General features: G+C 43.4%; 1 protein-coding gene across 1 annotated transcript in view; it reads left to right on the top strand.

Moving 5' to 3' along the window:
- Mast4 (microtubule associated serine/threonine kinase family member 4) overlaps positions 1-24,868 on the top strand; it is a 555,461-nt gene that overhangs the window by 495,458 nt on the left and 35,135 nt on the right. The window contains exons 10-16 of the mRNA XM_051182862.1: positions 1,691-1,766; positions 3,630-3,839; positions 9,032-9,133; positions 10,558-10,690; positions 13,920-13,987; positions 16,042-16,127; positions 23,132-23,340. Coding sequence (XP_051038819.1) covers positions 1,691-1,766; positions 3,630-3,839; positions 9,032-9,133; positions 10,558-10,690; positions 13,920-13,987; positions 16,042-16,127; positions 23,132-23,340 — 884 coding nt within the window. The remainder of the gene's footprint in view (positions 1-1,690; positions 1,767-3,629; positions 3,840-9,031; positions 9,134-10,557; positions 10,691-13,919; positions 13,988-16,041; positions 16,128-23,131; positions 23,341-24,868) is intronic.

The following is a 24,868-nucleotide window of genomic DNA, read 5'->3' as shown; positions in this document are numbered from 1 at the left end:
TGTTATAAAACCATGTTACTCTGCTTATTCTGTATTCCCGCCTAAGTCTTACTTTCTCCAGGATGATGAACACATTCTTAGGACTTAGTGGTTTCTGATTTTGTGCTTGTCAAGTACAGTCCTCTAGGTATTGAATAGGACTGGTTGCTTGCCAGGCTTTGAATGGTAGGTTTCACAGTTATGTCTCCAGGTGGCAGTATCTGATGAGAGTGTTGTGTGGATTCTCACTGGTGGACAGAAAGGAGGAAGCAGGCCTGGGCAAAAGGAGAAGTCACAGTATGGTACAGGCTCATCAGCTTCGGCCCACCTTGGGCTGGGATCCCTGTAGAGTTAATGACCCTCTGTTTACACCCTTGTTCCAGCTGTTCAGTATTGGCTTTGTTATAGCAGCATCCGGAGAGGCCCTGATTCACTGGCAAGTTCACTCCCATAGCTGAGGCTATCCTGTGTGTGTGTGTGTGTGTGTGTGTGTGTGTGTGAGAGAGAGAGAGAGAGAGAGAGAGAGAGAGAGAGAGAGAGAGAGAGAGAGAGAGAGAGAGAGAGAGAGCCAACTCTAGGCTTCTGCTGATGGTACACCCAGAAGCTGGGCAACAGTTCTTCCTTAGAAGAGGAAGTTAGGACATTGTGCCTCCCCGTCAACAGCATGAGACCTTGATGGGTCAGAATTGGCATATGATGATCTGTTAAAGTTTTCTTGTTTGAAAAAATCGCTTGCTAGGTATTTAGTTCAGCATGGAGGTTTACTAACAAGGGTTTCCCTCAGTACCGTTCCTCTTCATGAGGTATCATAAACGAGTACCAAAGGAACCCACACTGGAGAATTGTGGGATATGTGAAATTATTTTGAGATCTATAATAATAATAGTAAAAAAAAACAACTTTGCCACTGTATCTAGAGTCACCATGGTTTACCACAGGGGTCCCACTTGTAATTTTCTTGAAGAAGTACCCAGCTTAATCTCTATCTTTCCAAGATTATAAGTGCCCCAAACTGTATAACTACCTTGCCAGAAAGGGCATAAAGTGTCAACCATACAGAAGAACATGACAGTTGCATGCTTCTCTGTGTGTGTGTGTGTGTGTGTTTTTTTTTATTGTACACAATGCCGACATCAGCGTCCCAAATAAATATTTGTTAGAGTAGAAAATGGATTTCACCACAACGCCTGTGCCACGGAAGGCTCTCCGCCTCTCTGGTGGTGTGTGGCAGAGCGCAGGTGTGTGCTGGAAGTGTGAAATTGCACTGTTAAATATGCCGTGGATGTTGTTGTGAGTAGCCACCCCATTTTGTTTAAGACTGCATTCCATTGACTGGTTGCCACAACTACACAAGCCCGTGCCGTGTGCATGACATAATCGCACTGCAAAGCCATCTCCTGTCTGAGTACCATGACTGTAATTATTCTGTGGTGTTGCACGCCCTGAGCTTGCATTTGGAATACTATCCATTGTGTCTGTGTGTTTTCAGGTGTGTGTGTGTGTGTGTGTGTGTGTGTGTGTGTGTGTGTGTGCGCGTGTGTGTGTGCGCGTGCGTGCTAATGACCGATCTTGTAATTTGTTTTCTAAGACAGCTACTTTTCATATGAGGGTTGCATAGTACTTTCCAATGCAACCGACTGTTTATAAATAAAAGGCTTATTTTCATCTCATGCTGTGGCAGGTTTAAAAGGGTAATTTGCTTTGCTTGCAGCCCCGGACGTTCTCCCGCCTGCTGTGACCATGAAATAATTATGATGAACCATGTCTACAAAGAAAGGTTTCCAAAGGTAAATGGATGGAATTGAAGATGCTTGGCATCTCTGTGATGGGGCAACATAGTCTTAGCCTCTGTAAGATGGTTTTTTTCACAAGTGAGGGTCCAGCCCAGTAATGGCTTGCATTACACAGCACTGTAGCCTTCTTAGGAAGAGAAAACAACTAAACAAACATGAACAACTGCAGGGAACACAGCAGGCTGTGTGATGAATGTTGCCGGTGCATACCCCATAGCAGGGGTCCTGGCAGGTACGGGAAGAGGCGCTGCCCTCCAAGGCTCTAAGTCCTTTGGATTCTTTGTACTCGTGTCCCTCATCTACTGTGCAATTGTCAAGAGCACATGCTTTTTCCCTCAGAAGTCATACCTGGCTGTGTCCTGAACACTGTTCTCCTTTTTTTAAACCTTACTCTTCTTTCCCACCTCCCGTTCTAAACCTATTACCATAGAAGTCGAGATACGCTGGCGGTTGGCTGTGCTGCAGCTCCCCTGGAAAAGGAGTTAGACTTAAGCCAGAGTGCCCTGTGTGGAGGCTTGCTGCCTGGCCCCCTGGTGACCAGCGGCACCTTTGCCAGGGACTCCTTTGCCCATCTCAGGTCCATGCCTTCTCACCCACACCGTTCTGCGTAACGGGGCAAAGGCCACGCCCCACACATTTGAACCTAGAAGCATGAGAACAAAGGGAGCTCTTAGGGTTCATAAACAAAGAGCAGAGTACTTATTATTTGTAATGGGCCTAACATTGGTGGCATTGATTAGCACTGTTTTGCCTATTTATCACACGTCACTTGCCCACCAGGAAAGCAGATATTGACTATGCCTAGTTAATGATGTTCAATGTTGAGAGAGAGAGAGAGAGAGAGCAGGGGGATGGGGAAGAGGGAATATCCCTGCCGATGGAGCTCTTATAAACCAGGAGTATTGATTAGCCAGTAGGCAATCATAGGGAAGAAAATGAAGGTTGGGAAGGAAATTGTAGATCTTTCTTTGTGAGGAGTATCCCCTTGGCCGTGCACTAAGGATACATTTGCAGCTAAGGATAAAGTTGCTATGTGTATACTTCTGAAACCTTGCCAAGTAAACAAACCTTTGGCTCATACTGAGGAACTCTGGCATAATCCTGAGGAGCTTGAATAGCAACTGAAGAAATGCTTCGTAGTTTTGATAACCCATCTGAAGGAGCCTCTGATCTAACATGACAGCATAGCCCTCCACAAACACCCTGAGAGTAATTGCAAGAAGTTTACGTGGACCAGGAGACACCAGAAAAGGGGAATTGATGGCCAAAGACATAGCTTTTCATTTGATATGTCCCACATGATGAGGTAGTGTCTCTCACTTCTCAGTTGCCCCTTCTCGCCATTTCTTAGAACCGCTTTAGCTTCCTAGTGGAAGGCACGGGAATTTTCTTTATTGCTTCTGCCCCACACGTGCACACTTTCCTGTGCCGTAGTGTCATTATCCTCACAAGAGTGGCGCATCTGTCCTGACGATGTTCCTGCAGGCAACACTAGTACCCACAGCCAACTTACACTCGCTCTTGGTATTGTCCAAGAACTCAAACTTAGGCATAATGACATGTGTGCACCATGACCATATCATGCAGAAATGAAGTTTCCTTATTTGTGTGTGTGTGTGTGTGTGTGTGTGTGTGTGTGTGTGTGAGACGTTGCTGTTACTGACAGAAATTGAGTCCTGGGCCTCACTCATGTTAGCCAAGTACTCCACAGTGAGCTGTACCTCAGGACCCCAGATGAGGTTTCTTCCTAATGTAATTCTTAGGGTTCTGCTTAATAACTCATAGAGGTATAATAACTCACGCATGGTTCAAGCATGTCTCCTTGTGTTACACCTGTGTGTTTGTCCCTGTCAACAGGCTACGGCTCAGATGGAAGAGCGCCTAAGGGAAATTATCACCAGCTACTCCCCAGACAATGTCCTTCCCTTAGCAGATGGAGTGCTTAGCTTCACTCACCATCAAATTATTGAGCTGGCTCGGGATTGTTTGGATAAATCCCGCCAGGGTCTCATCACGTCACGATACTTTCTTGAATTGCAACACAAGTTAGATAAGCTGCTTCAAGAGGTAAGAACAAGGTACCATGCATATAGTTTCCTTTTGATTTGTTTTGCATTTTTCTTGGCAAAACACTTTTTTTTTTTTTAAATGAAACATTTGTTTATGAGTAATTAGCTAAAAGATGGAATTTACATTCCAGATAAGCTTGCGGAGTGGGAGGTAGGGAACACCCATGGGCATGAACAGCAAGTATGCAAGCAAACCTGAATTGATTGCTGCTTGCTGTGAGCTGGTTCTGGACATTATGTATAGTAATAGAAAGTTAATGTAATCACCTTTACGGGGGCCTTGGGACCCAACAATCTATGAATTGTGAAGGAGTTTTAAGCAGTGGCCCCCCCCTCCCACCCCTTCCCCGGCCAACTTTACCTATAAAATTATAAATTGCCTGAGTGCGTATGTGTTACTTGATGGAGCTATCTAATTTTAATATCTAAAAAAGCTAAATGGAAAATTGCTGGCTTTTATTAGGCAGTGTGTCCTATTAATTAACCTGCAATGTGGTATTGGGTAGTAAATTGCAACATCTATTTTCCTGAGTATCAGTTCCTCTTCTAACAAAATATCCAATTTCCAAAATGACAGATAAACACAGGGTCCCATCTGTCTAACACTCATGCCTGGCTCCTGATAACACCTAGGCTGGGAAGGGAATGCTCATAGCATTAGTGTATGATCCAGCTCTTCTGACTGAAGTTGATTGGCTGCAGCCTACGCAGGAAACCTATTTAACCTATATGTGGATTTGTAGTATTTATGTGTTTTCTAGAGCATAAATTCTATCTATGTAAATGTAATCATGGTGGAGGTTTTTGCCCCCCCCCCCGAATTAATATATAAGACTCCTACTAAACTAGAGGAAAATACTAACATCCTCCTTTTGAGAAATCCATCTGTCCTTTCCCCTGCACGACTGAGTTCTGGCAGGATGAGAAGGTGCCTCTCTGGCTGGCAGCTGCCGTTTCCCTTCCCTTCCTCATCCAAGCTTCCCAGCAGCATTTCCCCCCAGGTTCCCATTCTCACACATCACTGCTAAAGCGGTGCTCCTCAGACTGTCCGGGAGGGGGAATATACAGCTTTTGGGTTTGGTTGTTACTAATTTACCATTTGACGTAAACCATTTCTGCCATAAATTGAAGTGAAAAGGAATGTGCAGGAAAATGTTCATGTACTTGAGCGTCCCGGCCATGTGCGCTTGCCGGGAGAACAGCTAAGGCTGACGTACTGAGTCCATCCCACACTGATGGCCATGCACGGGCCTGCACTAGTCCACGGAGCATGAGGACTCTGCAGAAGCCCCAAGTTTTTATTGTTGCTTATTTGTCTTTGGCATACCTACAGTGGTATACGACATGTAGAGGTCCCCATGAATGGCCTCTGACACCTTCCATGCTGCTTGCCGATATCCTACCACTGAATCCATGTTCAGTTTACTGGAGCAGGCCCATTTTAATGCAGTGCACCTATCTCCTTTCTGTCCCTTAACTGTATTAACTTTCATCTTGGTACCGCTTCTGTTTCCTATAAGGACTTCCTTTCCAGCTCCCCTTTCTGAGTGACTTTTCTCCAATCTTATGTGTCCCCCTGCTTCTCCTGGCCCGGTTGGCGATCTGCTTGTCTGTCTTAGGTGACAGTCCTTGGGACTTTAGTGACTTTCAATGCAGCTCTCAGACCAACATCCGTGTGTCTGCTTGCCTCTCAGGAAGCTTTGTACTTGAGTAGCATTCTAAAGCAGTGGTGGGTAATCCCAACATGGATCAGGTGGACTCAGCACCTTCTTGACCGGAGCTGTGAGTACTGAGGGCTTTGTCTCTGTATGGATTAGGGATTCTATGGCTGAGAAGAGACACCATGACCATGGCAATTGGTAAAGGAAAACATTTAGTTGAAGTGGCAGCTTACAGTTTCAGAAATTTAGTTCATTTTATCACCATGGCAAGGAGCGTGACAGCTGGCAGCATGCAGGCGAGGCAGACATGGTGCCTGAGAATTTTACACCTTGATCCAAAGGCAACAGGAAGTGAACTGTCTCAGTGGGTGTGGCTTGAGCATATTATGAGCCCTCAAAGTTCGCCTCCACAGTGACACGCTTTCTTCAACAGGGCCACACCTTCTCCAATAAGGCCACACCTCCTAATAATGCCACTCCCTTTGGGGGGGCATTTTCTCCATCAACACCACCATATCCCTAGTCATTGGTAGGACTCTGAGTTTGGATAATCTCCCTCTCTACATCTGGCAAGCATTAGCATCTCCTGGGTTTCTTCCTACGCTGTAACTTTTCTCTCCTTTTCTGTTAACCCTGGTTCAGATTCTCCTCTTCACCAGTCTACTGATCTCTGGTCTTCACCCTTAGATCCATACAGTCTGTTCAGCTCCAAGAATGGCTCAACACTTCCCATCACCCATTCCTCTTAAGACAAGCACCATATCACATGGCCTGTGTCTCTATTCCCCACTTCTCTCTAGCCATGGTGCATCCTAACGAGATCTGAGGTGGATCACGTTTCTGTCAGTGAGCTCTTTGAAGGCCTTGGGTCATCTCTTATTCCCTGCTGCCTAGCTCAGAGCTCAGTATCTGGTATTTACGGGCTCCCCAGTTCCTTTGGAAGGAGAGGAGGAGGAAATCGCATTTAGAAGCATGTCAGGAAATTTGATCCCTGATGATACAAGGTCAGGGATGTAACTGGGCCATCTTTGTCACGTCGATGTTTGTGCAATGGTATACTTGGAAAGCAGTAGTCTAAGGGATCACTGTAGTCAGCCTCTGCGGCCTCCCCCTCCCTGAATTTCACGAGGCAACCCAAGACAGCATCATAAGGACTAGCTTAGTCCTGTGGGGTTTTTTTATTTTCTCCTTCCTAGGCAGTTCCTGAAGGAGGTTGATTTGATACCCAGAGTTATTTATATGGAAATCTCCCCTATATTTTTGTTGATGTGTGGCAGATGTGGCAGATTGTTTCATGGAAATTAAAAATAAATCTTAGCATTTCAAGGATCTTCTGAGTGGGTGGGAAAACAGATTAAAAAAAAAAAAAAAAAAAAAAAAAAGCTAATTCTTAGAGAAATTTCTCTTTGAGCCAGAGGAGCTCATATACCAGTGGCCTAAAAGTCACTGTTGGGAAAGAGAAAGGATGTTTTCTTAAGCTTCTTTACAGATGCGGTTAACTTCAATAATTTTTGATAATTCAGTCTCTCTTTAGAGACACATTGTCAGTATCTGCCCAGAGCCTGGAGCATGCCCTTTGTAGGGAGAGCAGAGCCGTGGGAACAGGCTGTGGTTCCTCTGACCTGCTGATGTCCCTTCCCAGATGTGACACTCTGAGTCCAGCAAGCCTTTTTCCATTGTCAACCTTTTCCGTAACCCCAGGCGCAGATCCTCCTGTGGTATGAACAGCTTGGTATAGCAGATGCCCTTCAAAGTCCGGGGTCAAGGTCAATTTTAGATGAATGCTTTCATGTCTACGGTCTTTTTCACTGAGGTTTGTTTAGCCAAAGAAGACAAAACACAAAGGAAACTAACTGTCAAATCCGGGTCGAGTCTTTCTCAGTGGAGACTCGGGGACTCCTCTGGAGTGTGCCGGAAGAGGCCAAAAGCCACTTCCTTCTCATGCTGTACCACTTTACCGGTTGTTGCTTTAGTGAAGCCTGTCTTCATGCACAGGTGTGAAAGACGAAATATTATTTGAGCTAATAGAACTCGTGTGTCTCAGAGTAAGACGTAGCTGATGATTGTTAGGATCTGTCATCATTCTTATGGTCTTTGAAATGAAAATTTCGCCATCTGAGTTGACCATGTCCCCTTCGGTGGGGAAAAACAACAACAAAGTGCATCTCACTATTTTAGATATTCATTATATTTGTGAATTCATAAAACAGCAATCGTTATAGGAACATTCAACTCAAATTGTGCCACCAAGAAGTTAGACTTTTTGTTTTCAATTTATCTTTGGAAATTTGTGTTTAGCTAATGATGGATTACAAAAAAAAAAAAAAAAATACAAGTCATGTTTCTTAGCACTAATGGTATTTTCCAAAGTTTCTTTTTCTTGCAAAACAAATGTTAGAAAGAAAATTTAAAGCTAGCTTGTGTTTGTGTTTGACGTGTGTGCTATTATTTTCTATAGGTGTAGAACATATTCTATAATTACTCCCTCATTTTTTATTTTCATGCAAGCTGTGTATTGAGACATTCGTTTAACTACAGTGGGCATGTTATAATCTTTCTTCATAAGTTTTGTTCACAAGGTCTTCTGAAGGTGGAACTTGCCATTGATGAACACTCCCAAGAATGATAAAAAAAAAAATCTTAAATTATAACCTATGGCACCAGCAATGCATTCGTTTCTTTTCCTAAATCCTTAGAAAAGTAGATCATAAAACCTTTAAAGTTATGAAAGCCTTAAAACATGAACATGCAAGGTTTCCATTCCAATTTTTAATCTATGCCAGCCTTAATGTTGTATTGTCAGATTTCTTCAAGTAAATATTAAAAATGTCAGTGACTATTAACAAGTGGAGTCATGCTGTTGGAATATTTATTGTGCTTAGGCAACATGTACAATAAAATTTAACGTGCACTTAAGCTAATTCAGTGTTGCTGAACTAAGTGCCTGGGTGTTATTTATTCCATGCTATTGAATCTACATGTATATCAGAATACAGACAATATCTGGTTAACACTTGCAGTGGCACTGAACATGGCCCACATGTGATAATAACTAACTTCCAGACTAATCATACCTTATGCATGACTACATCTTATAAGCGTGTTAGATATCCTCGTTACATACCCAGGGTAACAAAAGCAGTCCCCTTCACCTTAGACATGTACATCTACAATGTTTCATTGGCCAAGTCCAAGTTCTTGACCAGCTGCCTCTGCTGGCATCCTGTTCTTAGTGGATCATAAAGTTAATGTCTCCGTCGCTCATGGTTCATGTTAACAGCCCTTATCCTTACTCTTGCCTTCTAAAACATAATAAATCAAAGTTTCACAATTAAACTTTAGCTAATAGAGCTATTTTGTAGATGTCTGATAGTGTCAGTGTACATTAGAGATAATGCCTGTTAAGAGTGTTTTCTAAGTCAGTTAATTTCTGATTTAAAGAAATCACCTAATTAGCATGCTTTGCTGATTTTCTTTTCCATTTAGTGGAGCCCCCTGTATCATCTTTCTGCTCAATGCTTTTTCATAGGCTCATGATCGCTCCGAAAGTGGAGAGCTGGCATTTATTAAGCAGCTAGTCCGAAAGATCTTAATTGTTATTGCCCGCCCTGCTCGGCTGTTGGAGTGCTTGGTAAGTTGCCCATAGATGTGACTACATTGTTTATTGTTAACTTGGAAGGTAGTGACCATTGGAAGGCTTCAGTTTCATTTGACTTCAACCACGGGTGCTAAATAGAAAGAGTCAGGAGGGCCTACCACATGTGACTGCTTATGACAGCATCCATATGTGGCCTGTCTTCTCCGATGCTGAGAAGGGATTCCTGCACTGGCGCTGTTGTTAGGCAGCAGTCATATTGTATTCTGGTCAGAGCTGAAGGGTGATCATGAGATAATATGCCCGACCTTATTGCAGCATGATAACCTTATGCCACAGCTCATTACCAATGCATACTATGCCTCATGCTTTTGTAGTTGCTAAGTTTCAGACAGAGGGAAGTCAGGGATATGGTGACCTGTGGCTACTATTGTTTTTTTTTTAAGTGCTGTGTTAAAAATGTACTAGTTGACAACCCATTTGAGAAAGAGAGAGAGAAAGAGAGAGCAAGGCATCATACAGATCTGGAGAGAGAGCTACTTCTAGACATTAGCTATTTTTAGTGTTTGTATCTTTTAGGTCAGTGATTATCATAATATATATATGTATATATATATATGAATATATGTGAATTCATATATATATGTGTGTGTATATATATATGTATATATATATACACATACATACTTGGTTTTACGATACTTTGAGATTTCAGTCAAAACTGTAAAAAAAATTTGGTGCTTTGAGCCTAAGACTTCTTTAAGGGCCCATTTTTACAGTATGAAAATTCACTTTTTAACTTCTGCTGACTACTGATGTCTCTCCGTGTGTAACTGCTTTCAGCATCACTCACGAGATGGATGTGGATGTGGTCGCAGGTGCTTGGGCTTCATCCTCACTTTAATTAACACCCATAATGTTTTATGAAATGGAAATATTCATAGCTCCATAAATACGTACAAGTGTCTGATGAAACATAGCAGGGGGAGACTCTGGGGAGAAAGCACACAGAGCCAGGCATGGTGGCACACACCTCAAGAGTCTCATTACTTAGGAGACCGAGGGGGAAGCCTGGACCTCTTAAGGAATCCGAGGCCAGCCCAGGCAACACACTGAGACCTCCGTTCAAAAAAAAGGGCAACAGTAAACCCTTTGTTTTTCAGAGGGTTCCTGATTGTCAATAGAATGTAGTGCCTTCAAAGTTACATTACAAAGAAACTGCAAAACTGGACGTAGGTACTTCCTTTAGGTTGCCAGTTGTATGTATGCGTTGCCTTGGGTTATGAATGGGCTTCAGATATGAGGTGAGAATTTGGTACTGTGTAAAGGCCTTTGCCTCCTTTCTTCATATATAACCTTCAACCATGTCAGCCGACTAAGTGAATGAGATGCCTGTAATAAAGCCCAGACCTTCTTGGCTCAAAGCAAATAGCTATTCATCTGTGCTTGTCATCTGCCAGGAATTTGACCCTGAAGAATTTTACTACCTATTGGAAGCCGCAGAAGGCCATGCCAAAGAAGGCCAGGGAATCAAAAGTGACATTCCCAGGTACATCATCAGCCAGCTGGGGCTCAATAAGGACCCTTTGGAAGGTGAGTGCTGCTAGGGTTGCCCTTGCCCACTCTCTGACCATAGCATCTAGAAGTTCTTAATGAGCCTTTACTTTTCTTGTGTGGGGATCTCTATGAAAAAGCCCCTTTTGCGGGGAGACCAGTTAGTATTTGAAAGCAGTAGCCATAGCTGAGTACAGAGGAGGAAATGAGCATGCCCCAGTGTGTGAGCTAGAACATGGGGCTGACCTTGCTGGACTACAGGCTTGCTTCCCTGAGAGTGCTTGAGGTCTGCTGGAGCAATCGGATTCCATCTTTCCCCCAGTACTTCTTTTGCAAAGCTCAGTGGGGTCCCTCTGGAGAGTGCTTTTAATTCCCAAAGTGTTGCTAAAAAAAAAATCATCACTCATTTTAAATTGACATTTAAATTTAATTTAGGAGTAATGCAGCTACACTGGATGACTTTAAATTGAGAGTAGCAATGGTAGGTTTTTTGGGTTTTTTTTGTTTGTTTGTTTGTTTGTTTTTTGCTTGTGTCAAGTAAGCATGAAGAATAGTAATATATACAAGAGGATGTGTGCTTGATTCACTTAAAGATACAATTATATTTAATCTGGGAAGTAAGAAATGTCCCGTACTAATTTTTCAGAATACTTAATATTTGTATCCCCTCCCATCCTTTTCTGGCTCACTTGTATTATTGTTACATATTGTTATATACAGCACTTGATTTTGTTATGTACAACACTTAGTCTGCATACCAGCCCAGAAGACTCATAAACAATCATTGTCTTCCTGGTTCATTGAATTGAATTTGCAGGCAGGGTTCAACCTGCTCAATTGTTTGTGATGGAGGTAAATGTTGGCGCGGGGAATTTTTCCCTGTCCTGAGCTAGGGGACCTTCCGCTCTCTGCCCTGCTCTTTCCTGTTCTTCCTGCTTTGTTTGCTCATGCAGCCATTGTATCTTTGCTTCTAGTGAAATGATGCGTGCATTCCTGGGAGGTAATGCCAGATAAATTTATACTGTACTGAAAGCGATACCACAACAGATTCATCACTTACAGAGACTGGTGGCTGCTTTTCTGAAAAGTTCCCTGGGGAGAGATTTTTCTCCCATGGCTTTTAAATTACCATCTTTACCTTTTTGAATCAGGAGTCTTCAGAAATGGTTTAAAATCAATGAAATAAAAAGGGCAGATGTTTAATGGTATTTAGATGAGTTTTAAAAAATCTCTTCAGGCATTACAAAACGATGGCTTAGCTTCCTGCCTCAAAAGCTGACTCTCGGCCCCATCCCATTACTACCCACCGCTTACAAATAATATGGATTTCCCAGATAATAATCATGTAGCTGAAATTCTATTTAAAACAGAACCATCTTTTAATCCACTTTTTTATGAAAGTAATTGGAGAGTGGAGGCTGTCAAAGCATGTTAGAGTGACTCTTCACACCGATAGAGTTAAGGCTGCATCAGCCCATGACTTGTCAACCAATGAGCCCTGAGCGGTTTTCTTCTCTGGCAGTGAATGTCACTACAGGCAGGACTTTGGCAGACGAATAATGTGATGTCCCCTTACATGTCCGAATAGATGTTTAAAAGAAAACAGTAGTGATCTCTGACGCATTTATGCAAATTTATCACTAGGAAATTTTCTTTGCTCCTGATAATTTTCTTGATTCATTCTGAGAATAGTTTTTCAATGTATATTTTAATACTTAAAATGTGACATCTCCAGGTAGTTTGATTACAAACCCCGAGCTACTTTTGCTTCCCTGTCTTGGTAATATCAAGACAGACAAACTGATGTCTGTCCTTTTAAGAGTGAGTTCTGGGTTGGGCTGTGACCCTTTCTGTGCAAATACATAAGCACTTTGTGTCTCAGCAAAAGTAAATAAGTAACTGTGGGGACAGACCCTTCATAGAAACAGTCTCTGTAAAGGGGCTGCACAGTAACTGGAATCAAACAGAAACTCCTGTAGCTGTTTTGTTACACAGTATCAGATCTTGTCTCATGTGTTGAGAGCCCCTCAAACCAAGTACCCCTGGCTTAGTTCAAGTCTCTGCATCTAAGGTGCTAGTCACACTGAGGTCTGAGTCATTTCTAGGACACTAAGAAAGTATTTGCTATCAGCACAGAAGTTCACCTGTTTCTAATGTGAGGAAGTTAGTCCATTGTCCAGCTATTGCAGAATCTGGAATTCATACTTTTTCATCTAAAGGTGGTACTCCCCTCTTACAAATAATCATTGCCCCCAAAAGACAGTTGTGCTTATAAGAGCACAAACATGAAATAAAGGCCCAGTGAGCAACTTTAAATGCTTACAAAAACGTTCCCCCCCCCACAAAAAACTATAGCTGTTCAATAAGACATTCAATTATTTAAAATGCTTTTGGAAAAAAATTCTTTCACATTCCTTATTAATAAAATATGTCTTAAAGACAGTATAACGATGAAAATTAAATGAAGCAGGCTTTCTTATTTACTTATATAAACTCAAGGATGCTCTCTAAGCCATGGGCTGAGCAATTAGACATTAGATGCCTTTGTCATTTTTAACTAGACCACCAGGGAAGTACTTAAGCTGGTGTCAAGCTTGTGGCATCCAGCCCAGAACTGACTACTCTGAACAATGTAATTAATAAATAACAACCAACATTGAATGAGCACTTAATTCTTATTAGTGAATATGCTAAGAGCTTTGCATGTATTGGCACTTGTATTACTCACAAAAGTTCTGAAACGTAATATCGGTCACGTCTTTCAGAAGAACGTGGAGTTAAAATGTCAGCTAGGAACTGACAACCCAAGTATTTTGTGTCGCCAACCCCTGGTGCCCACCATGATTACTATCCCTGGAGAACTGTACATTCTTCGTGTCCCTGCAACCGAGAAACATCTCCAAACTGTAGCCAATGCATCTTTGCTGGGTGTCAAGCCCTGGGAAGGCTTGCCTCTCTTGCTGCTAGTTCACTCAAGGCTTGCGAGCTAGACTGCATGCTTGAGCCAGTAACTGCTGCTCCCTGGAGCAGAGGCCCACTCTCCCATGTACCCGGGTCTAGTTGGAGATACAGAGAAAGTGTGATGAGAACATGCTCAGATTGGCAGCTGCCATTCTTGAGTTTTGGGCTGCAAGTATGTGCATCCTGGTGTATAGACTGAACTGATCTTTCTCCCTTTTCAAATAATGAGAACTTGTTTCCCATCTGTTTTGGCTTTGTCTTCTTATATAATTTCAACATCCTTTCTTTTTTCCTTTTTAAACCTTAGAAATGGCTCAGTTGGGGAACTATGATAGTGGGACAGCAGAAACCCCGGAGACGGATGAGTCACTGAGTGTGAGTATCTTTCCTGAGAGAGCTAGGATGGTGGTGGCTCTTCTGCTTCTTAGCATCTGGAGAGCTTTTGCCTGTGTTAATTACTTTATTCCATAAATGTTGATTGTCTTTCTGTGGGCAAGGCATGAGACATACAATTTTAGTGCCTCACTCCTAAGAGAAGGCAGCAATTTACAAAACGACATCATACACACTAAAATAGCATCTACGAGCATGAATAAACACGTGTGAAGAGAGGACTGTGAGCTGGTAGATCATTCCATGATGGATTTTTCAGAGTTGGCAAGTTCAGGAAGATTTCCCAAGGGTGTGGCCACTGAGTTGAAATGGGAGAGAAGAATAAGACCGCTCGGGATGCAAGCGGTATCTGAGAGCTAAAAGCGTGGAAGACTCGAGAGCTGAAGAGCTTGAAGGAAACCAGTCAGTGGGATCCTGCTCACTTTTGTTAGGCTCCCTTCTTTTCAAGGATGGTAGGAAGCCACTGAGCCATGGAGGAGAATGTCCGATGAGGGAGCGGGGGTAAACAGGGAGATGGCCTGGCCGGAGTCATGGCTTGAAAACAAATGGGATACAGGGAGCAGTCTGGGTGGCCACAGGGACGTCAGTTAAGAGGCAGCAGCATCAGTGGCTCTGGTGAGACTGTGGACATTGTCCCCACAAGTGAGGCCCCTGAGAGGAGCCGGGGGAAGCCAAGTGGTTAGGGAGGTGGGAGCATGTTCCTGTAGCCTGGGGTTTGAGAACCCAGACTCCATTCCAGATTGCCTGGGTTTGCAAACCAGCCCTAACTCTAACAGAGTGTGAGTGTGGCATACCAGTCAGGGGAAGGGGAAGGAGTTCTCTGAGCCTCAGTTTCTCCATCTGGATAAAAGCCAAGAGAGATAGATGTTCCACGCACAGTAGCTAGGCAAGTGTCCCATAGTTAAGTGCCAACGGACAGTGGCTGTGCTAACTTCATTGTCGTAACTGTTGTTGTTGAAACTGCACTGTTAAACTGGCGATTGTAAACTGCAGTACTCGATCTCCGAGGGAGCGTTTTCAGCCATGTGAAGGAAGCGTTAGTGAGACTAGGGAGGGGGCCTGTGCAGAGCAGCCACGTGGTCCCTGACTTGAGTTGTTTCCAGAGCTGAGGCCACAGAAGTAATGATAAGATTCAGCTCTTACATCCAGAGGCCAGGGCCAAGGGGAAGAGACAGGTGGCTTTTTGAATCGAGGAGGTCATGGCTCTAAGGTCAGGGACTGGTTCTTTCCTGAGTAGAGATGGCAGGGATGAGGGAAGAACCTAAGTGGACATGGCCGTGAGGCGCTGAGTTGTAAGCCTTCCAGAGATGAGCAGAGTGATGGTGGTAGAGATGGCAATCCTTGCAGGAGAGACTTGGGCACACCTCAGCAGCATGGGGTCTTCCAAAAATGATGGAGAGGGAGTTGTGGGCTCTGTGGAGGGAGCGAAGCAGCTGCTGAGGTGAGCAGGGCTCAAGGGGCTTACTCGAAGCAGTGATGCTATTCCTGTTCATCGGGCTGAAGGTTTTGGAGAGCTGTCATTTAGAGTTTCCGTATTTAAGACATAGTAAGACTTCTGGTATAGAGGTAGAACACGGGTAAGCATTCCACACCTAAGGAACGTGTCACCTACCATGTGTACAGTGCCACAGAATGAAAGATACAGTCTCGTCAGGAGTGGAGAGCCCATGTTCTCCCCCAACACCAGTGACAGCTGTTCTGACCTACTTCTTTTCTGAATGAAAAGAAGAAGGGAAGGTTTGGCATTTTAGAGTTAGTATTAAAATGTAGGACCAGGATGAATCTTAGACTTCTAAACCCTTCACACACACTCTTTTGGCAACATGGGCTTGCTTAAATGCAGCTGAAAGGGACTCACTCAGAGCTGCAGCTCAATGCTGCTGGTGCATGACCTTGGAGCTGGTCCCAGATGCTCACACCATGCCTCTGCAGGTTAAACAGTACATTACGGTAACTGTCTCCAAAACAGTGCATTACGGTAATTGTCTCCAATTCAGAACTAACTGTATTTTAACCATTCGCATTCTCTTCCACAGAGCTCAAATACTTCCCTGAGACTTCGAAGGAAACCCCGAGAGAGTGATTTTGAAACGATTAAGTTGATCAGCAATGGGGCCTATGGGTGAGTAATCTAAGCAGGGCTCTCTAGCATATTGTAACACACAGGAGGACATCGTTTGGTTTTCACTTTTATTTTACCCTAAGTAGATGCTGATCAGGGACTGGCATTGCAGAAGGCTGCTTCTTGCCCCTTGGGTATAACATGAAGCCAGACCCAACCAAAGACACAGTCGATAACCCAGGGCTGATTTTAGGAGACCTGAAAAGTTTTATAAAGTAGAAGAAAAATGTTCTATAGTTCTGTTTTTTACAACTAAGTCTATGTTTGGGGTTGAAAAGCATCCGGCTCTTGGTTGAGTTCATATATGATATATACTGTATGAAATATACCACATGCATGACTTCCTACACTAGCATGTTTATTAAATTGAATGGACCACTATAATCTAAGCGCATTACTAGCAGCTCTTCCTTGATCCATTTTTATCCCTGAAGGAAGAGAGTTATATTCTAGATTCATACAGATGTCTTTAAAGAATGCGTTTTCAGTCTCTAGTGGCCACTAAATTCCTGTTGCTTTTCTTTCCCATTTCTTAGTGTCTTCTTTCATAATGGATAAAATGGGTTTTCTTTTCTCAGAAATTTTGAGACAAGTTCTTTTGTAGCCCAGGCTGACCTTGAACTTACGGTATAGCTGAGGATGACCTTGAGTCCCTGACCCTTCTCCTTGGACCTCTAGTGCCAGGATTAGAGGCTTGTGTCAATCCTGTTTTGTCGAGTTTTATGTTTTTGGGTTTTGTCTGTTGACATGCACTGTGCACACACACGTTGGCATACACTGCTCACACGGTACCCTTTCAGCACCCTGTTACACAGTGGCATTTCAGTATCTGTATGATGGTGACAGCAGAGTTAGTGTTTTCATTTCTGTAAACATTTATCCTTTCTTTGTGCTGGGAACTGTTGATAATCCTCTTGTTGAACTCCTTGATCAATTTCTGTAGACCAGGGGTTCTCAATCCATTGGGGATTGAATGACCCTTTCACAGGGGTCCAAAATCAGATATCCTGTCTCTCAGTAGCAAAACTGCAGTTATGAAGTAGAAAGGAAATGATTTAATGGTTGGGGGTCACCACAGCATGAAGAGAGCTGAATTAAAGGGTCACAGCATTAGGAAGGTTGAGAAGCATAGATGGAGACAGTTTCCTTCCCAGGGTGTTGAATAAACAGTGACAATAATAAGTTGTAAATAGTAAATTCTGAGTCACCAATAAGTAGTGTGGAAGGACAATTAACATGTAAACTGTGACCTAAGCCTTTCAGACTGACCAAGAATTCTATCGTAATTAAGCATTAATCCCAATTCCATCTGTATACAGAAAGCAATAAATAATCCCCAAGATCTTTACTGCCATTTATCCACATGGGAGCAGATGAGAAAGTGATTTTTGTTGAGCCATGAGGGATGTTTCTCCTTACTCCTTTTTCACCTCTAATATTTTCCACGCCATTAACTGAGCAAAGAACTTAAGTATTTGTGAGAGCCCTCTCTCTCCGCATCAGTAGCTTTCAGGACCATATGAAATGGCATGTTTCCTGATGCAGCCTACAAATGCTTTTACATGTTATCTTTGTCCAATGTTTGCTTCCCTCATTGAATGTTGTCTAGCATGCAATTATCCATGCCTTTTGTTTATTGCCACTTGTTTTGTGTTTTGTTTTTATCCTTCTGGAGATGACCCCAGGTGTTGCAAGTAGGAAGAAGCCAGCAGGCTGATCTCACAGGCACGGGGTTGGGTTCAGCTCTTTTTCGACAGTGGAATGAATTCTGGAATTAGATGTTCTGGGAAGCCGCACTTTTGTAAACCTTGGGCATGTGTCTTAGCAGTATTTGGAGTTCTAATTGGTTGAGTAAACTCATTTGCAGTGCAATTAAACCACTGGATAGTAGATGAGGTATATCACACTTTAGGGAATGGTCGGGAATATACAAGAAGTTAAACAAGCTGTGAATTAGTAAACACCCAGGATGCAGGCCAAGTCATTAATGGGCTCACAAGCTGCCTGTTGGAGCCTCTGCCGATCAGCGGGAACTATTTCTCCCTCTTCTCTTCTCCAATGTAATATCCCGTTACATTTCTGACAGACTTCCCTTCTATCTGAATTATTTTTAATTTAAAATTGGGATGGAGCTACCCCTCTCAGTTCAATCGGCCATGATGCTGTCTTCAGGCTAGCTGAACAAATAGACCGTTAGGTGAGTAGGGGGTCTGGGCTCTTCCCACTGTCTTGGGTACCTATGTGACAGGGTGTCACTACTTACATCAGTGGCTCAGAGAAACACAGATTCTATGTCTCTCCAAGTGCTGCTGGTGCTAGGACCCAACCTTCTCATTAGAAAAGTATGGTAGGTAACACACACAGCACTGTGTCTTGGTATGTGTCTGACCATACCTGGGATAATGCCATTTGGGCCACAGTCAGCTGATCTCTGGTTGGAGGTGAAACTTTTGTAGAACTCTTAGAACACCGAAGCTAGTAAATCCACAGTTGTCCTGGCCTCTTTGTCTGTGTTCTCTGCTTAAGAGCCCGGTGTGGAAGTTGATATCCTTCCCACATGTCTGTCAAAGACAATCTCAGGTACACAAAGCCTGTGCTCCCGGGCAGAGTTCTCTTCTCCTCCCAAGTATCCTCTGATTAAAACTGACTGTTATCCCAGCAGAGGGAAACAAGATCTAACTCCTTCCGTTGAGTATTGATTGATTTCTTAAGTCATTACCTCAAATGTTTTTAAAGAGATGCTCTCTCCCTTTAGATTATATGGGTCAAAATGGGGTCTCCTGAAGTTCAGGCTGGCCTCAAATTTGCTATATAGAGCAGACTGACTTTGAATCCCGGATCCTCTTACTACAGGTGTGTACTGCTACACACAGCTAAAAAAAAGATGACACCGACTCAGTTAACACACTTGAAAGTTGCGCATTTCTCCTCTAGTTTACTTTTCGTTTTGGCCTGGATCCACACCGTTCTCTCAGCCCTCAAGGGCTCAGAGGTATTTATTAGTACCATCCATGAGGGCAAACGGCACACCCATTCACACATGCTATGGTCACCTTTCCCTAGTCTGCTCCCCCACCCCCACCCCCAGTTGGGCTCGGGCTTCGGCTGGCCCACACCTGCACACTGAGCTTCCAGAGTCTTCTAATTTCACATGCACTGGCATTGTGCCTCTAACGGGACTGGTGGCCGCTGGACTGACTTGAGAGGCCCTGTCACGTGCCTTACGTTACTTGTCTTGCATAGGCGGAGAAACACCATGTCATTTCCCACTCTTGGGCTTTCCTGTGGAGGAAGAAACAGAGTAGTCTTTTCCAACAAAGCGGTGCTGGGGGGGGGGGCAGGAATCAAAGAAATAGGAAGCCTTAGCAGACAGTGTGGGGCTGGGCCATTCGGACATTCGTGGTGCATTCATCTTGTTGGCTGTCAGATGGTCTCTTTCTCAGTATCTTACTCTCTGCTGACGTAAGCAGATCTAATTCCTTGCTGTATAGCAAGAAATGAAAGCTGAATGTGGCAGGTACAGTTACCACCAAGTAAGTTTTAGCATTAAGAATAATACTCCAGAAGCAAAATAGAAATGTAACGTTAGCACCAAGTGGTAGATCTCTTGCCTAAAATACCCAAAGCCCCTTGTTAGGTGCTCAACATTGCAGAAATGACCAACAAGCCCTCACCCAGTTAGGAAGTCTAGTCCTTCAGCATCTTGATGAACACATGGTCGAAAAGCAAAGCATCAACCTTGTGATGGTTTCAGTGTGAAATTCAGAATACAGGTCTAAGGGTCCTCGGCACTGAACGTAATATGAAATATTGAAGGAAAAGTTGGACAGAAACTTACCATCCAGGTGATTCTTAAGATGAAGAAGGCAATTATGAAAATTATTTTGAGTTCTTGATTTTATTTTTTTTAATTGACCCCTCATCTCACAAATCCTAACAATTGCTTACCAGTGTGTATCTTATATTGGAGGGTGGTCACATTGTTTTCTGTACTCCTTTGTGGCAATCTCCTGTCACAATTCATGGTTAGATGCAACTTTCAGTTTTATTTTATTTTATCTCAAGCAGTGATTTTTAAAAAAGGAAAATACAGTAAAAGTGTAGATGGTAGTTTCTGCCCCACCTGGTCCCATAGCCGGTTAGTCCCAAATAAACACACAGAGGCTTCTATAACTGATAAACTGTTTGACTGATGGCTCAGGCTTCCTACTGGCTGGTTTTCTCTTAAGTATTAACACATTCCTATTACTCTATGTGTCTTCACATGTTCCTGGCTTACCAGAAAATGCCTGGGTGTTCTACCTACATGGCATCTCCTTCACTGCACCTACCACTTTTCCCTGTTTGCATTTCCCACCTGGCTCAATCCTGCTTGTCCACTGTTTGAAACAGCTTTATTCATCAACCAATATGAGAAACACATTCACAGCATACAGAAGGACATCCCCCATCATAAAAAGCTTTTCACCAGATAGAGAATTATGTACTAGCTGGCTAATCAATGTAAAGGTTGCTAATAGGAAATCTCTAGATAAACATATATGGTAAACATTCAAGTTTAACCTACATGTGTATGTTTGAGGCCTTTGAGGACAGTTGATATGAACCATGCTTAGAACGCATGCTTTCTGCTCCCCAAGTTTAAAGGGGAAGCTGAAGTTTGAATCAGTCTGGATATTGGCCTCTAAATAAATGTCTTGTCAGTTTTTGGAAAGTTCATCCCCACTAAAACCCATAGGATTGTATTGAGTCATCTGCATCTATTGAAGCCTTCAAAAAACACTTATTAGCAACAGAGCTTCTTGTTGTCATGGTTACGTTTCATCTGGTAGTTACTAGCTACTTTTCTTCGTACTGAGATCAAAGACACGGGAGTGTACCTAAGGGAGGAAGGATTTGTTCCTGTTCCTGAGAGGCTCAGTCCATCCTGACGGGAAGTACGGGGGACTGGAACCCCTTCAATATTGGTGGCTGGAACCCCCTCAATATTGGTGGCAGTTTGCAGTACACATGTTACATCTTGCTGAAACCAGGAAGCAGACACAACCCCACCCCATGCACCCAGCCACCCTCTTTTCCCCTTGCTAGGTCTTTGTAAAGGCTCCACAACCTTCCCACACACCACCACCTCCTGGGAACCAAACACTAATTCGTGGGGGAACATCTAACATTCAAATCATAACAATTGGTTTATTTATCTGCATTAGCTAATCTTTCTTAAAATAGAGTCACATGTAGCTCAGATTGGCCTCAGATTTGCTGTGTAACTGAGGATGACTGTGAAGGTCTGACCTTTGAATTTCTTCCCGTATGCTTGAATTAATTTCTAACCAACGGAAGAGGTGAAGGGATCGGCCCAACCGGGAGGAGCCCAACAAGCCTCGAGGCAACCCAAAGAAGACCCTTACCTTAGCATGTATTAAGTGTCCAGTGGGCTGACTTAGTTGTGGTTCTGTTTTACAGTGGGAAGCAAAGTACCTGGGTGCCAGGGAGTTATTTTGAAGGGTGTCATGAAGAGACCTTTCTTTGTACTATACAGTGACCTTTCCAAAAGCTAGAAACCCAAATAAATGAAGAAGGGAAGCAAAGCCAAAGATAACAGAGAAGTATAAATGTGTGACATTGCAAACACGGATTGCAAAGGAAAGGCAATCACTAGCTGAACACTTAAGGGAAAACTCTGATATGGATTAAACCAGATTGGAATATACTGAGCCTTACCTCAGTGCCCTGAGCTGTTGGTTCAGTAGGGAATGAAGTGTCTCAGCCTTCTTTGCGGGCAGCCGTTCATTGTTCAGAGATACTGAGCTAGCTGGTGGAAAACACACACGTCGAAGTTCACATTAACTCCTCATTTTCGGTGGCCTATCAATTAATTATATATGTTTACCATGATCACTGGCTTTTTAGATAAAGAACTACTTGTTTGAGCAATACCTTTGGTCTCAGGACAGCATGCACAACCTGTTACAGGCTCAGTGGCTCTTTGAGGGATCACTTGTTTGACCATTGCCTTCTTGGAAGCTTAAACCTGTCCTCCCATGAAAATGAGTGGAGTGGCTTGTGAGGAAGTGAGGCATCCTAGGCCTTGTCCATGCTGCTTATTTCCTACTGGGGATTTTTAGGACTCCTGCCCCTAAGTAGTCCTTTCTCCAGGTCATCCCAGGCCTTAGGGACTGAACTGTCTTTCTAGAGCGTGTCTGGGCCAGGCCATAGCAGAAACTAAGCATGGCCTAGTCTGGTCATTATATACCATACGGGTGCTTCATAGCTTGGCCAGGAGGTTATGGGGGGAAGGGGGGAGCAGACATTCTGCTCCTTGGCTGTCCCTCCCCCGTTATGGTGGGAAATGGACTTGCTGCTGGAGTTCACAAAGGCTTTGCATGTCGAGTCTGCAGTGAGGAAATAATGCTACTCTCTGTTACAGAACAATCTCATATGTCCTCATACACACTTCTCATTTATCTGGAGAGTCCATGGGAAGTAATTACTCTCAATTGGAAACTAGAGACTCTAAGAAGCTGTGGTCCTCTTTGCGGATCCCAAGGGTATCATTTAGAAAATTACTGCTTTAGTCAGTCCAGAAAACGTGCCTAACATATGTCTAATGCTAGGAAGGATGTCGCTCGTGATCTGTATGTAATTTTGTTAATTCTTCCCAGTTCTGACTTACATATTGGATTTTGTTTTGTTTGTGGAAAAACTGAAAGCATCAGCTAGCCCTTGGGAAATGGCTCACTCCAGGGACTGCCTGTCCCCTTTCAGGAGCAGCAAAGGCAAACTTGAGGCTTTATGTATGATTGTTATTAAAAAGGTTTTGTAGCAAGTCAATCTAGCTGAAAGGACTTTGGCCTGGAATGGGGGGTGTTTCCAAGTCACCAGCACAGCTGTGGCAACTTGGAACAGTTGCTACGAATCCCGAACCCGCAAACCATGGAGCTTGCGTGGTTTCTGCAACCCCCAAGCATCCTTACCTTCTTCCTGTCCTCCTGACTCCATTTCAGGGCAGTCTACTTTGTTCGGCATAAAGAGTCCCGGCAGAGGTTTGCCATGAAGAAGATCAATAAACAAAACCTCATCCTTCGGAACCAGATCCAGCAGGCCTTTGTGGAACGCGACATCCTCACCTTCGCAGAAAACCCCTTTGTGGTCAGCATGTATTGCTCCTTTGAAACACGGCGTCACTTGTGCATGGTCATGGAGTATGTAGAAGGTAAATTGGTCTCGCACACACTCGGCCCGGTGCCTAAACACCCAGATATTCTTACAAATGAGGCTGCAATTGTGACACATGACAGCTATATCCACCTAGGAGCCGACGAAGCCAGCAGTGAGATGGCTGAATTCCCAGTCATTGTCTTCTGATAATTGCTTGGACAACGCCTGCTACCATAACAAAGGGAGAATTAGTGTTATTTGGGAAAAGGTTGTTTTCTGTTTTAATAGCTTTTAATCCTATCTGCCTCCCCACAATCAGTCATTAAAGTTGGAATATAGGTGATAGGTTCCCCCGACACTTCCTTTTATCACATATCATAAAATGTGTTCATTGTAATTAGTCTTCTTAAAAAGTGAGTTAAAAATGTATCCTTTTAGCCTATGGTAGGAAATGAAAAATCTAGCCAGTCTTCCCACACACACCCCCTTTTTTTTTAAAAAAAAAAAACAGTCTTCTTTGTAGCCAAGTAGGACTCAACCTTCATCATTTTTTCTGCCTTGGTCTCTTGAGTGCTAGGACTACGGGCATGTTCTACCTACCATGCCCAGCCTCCTCCTCAACAGTTTGTGGTGTGCATTTTAAATGTTCAAAGTAATCTTACCCCTCCCTCCATCCCTCCCAATTCATTAAATTTCTGAGACTTTGCATCCAGCATCATCATTGTTGACATAAAGTTAGTTAAATGAATAGATAAGCAGATATTCGAACCCTCTTCTCAGTGTGGTTGAGACTCTTGTCTTTATTTGGAGGGAATGACTTCATTGTAAATCTCCAAGAAACAGCGGAGAGTTTTACTTAAACCTTTCCAGTTTGGAGAGAAGTGACTCACAGCCAAGAAAGGGGGCCTAAGTGGGAACTGAGTGGTAGATAGAGCCTCAAACAGCTTGTCTGTGTCTGCCCGTCAGTCATTTGTTTCTGAACTACTGTGTTGTGGTTTCTTCTTTTTTCTTTCTTTCTTTTGGATTTTTTGAGACAGGATTTCTCTGTGTGGCTCTGTAGACCAGGCTGGCCTCGAACTCACAGAGATCCACCCGCCTCTGCCTCCCGAGTACAGGGATTAAAGGCGTGTGCCACCACCGCCCAGATGTGCTGTGGTTATTTTATAGTAACACTCTATCACATTTGGTATGTATGAGGCTATGTCCTCGTTCCTTTACATGGAACAAACCCCAAATAATCCTGCAGAGCTGTGGTTCCCAACCTCCCTCATGCTGTGATCCTTACTGCAGTTCTCCATGTTGTGGTGACCCCCAGCCATAAAAGTATTATATTGTCACTTCATAACTGTAATTTTGCTACTGCTATGAATCATAATGTAAATGTCTGATTAGCAAGACATATGATATGCAACCTTTGTGAAAAGGTTGTTTGGCCCCCAAAGGGGTTGTGGCCCACAGGTTGAGAACCCCTGCTATGATGAAGTAACCAAGAACACCAGGTTCACTTGCCAATGAGCTCTCAGCTGCTCAGGGCGCAGTCGGATACCACCTCTGCAATCTATTTCTAGCATCTGTGTTTTATG

Source organism: Phodopus roborovskii, unplaced genomic scaffold, assembly GCF_943737965.1.
Source record: "Phodopus roborovskii unplaced genomic scaffold, PHOROB, whole genome shotgun sequence".
NCBI classification, from domain to species: Eukaryota; Metazoa; Chordata; class Mammalia; order Rodentia; family Cricetidae; genus Phodopus; species Phodopus roborovskii.
Note: the sequence above shows the minus strand (reverse complement) of the source record. Positions and strands in the feature narration are given on the sequence as shown.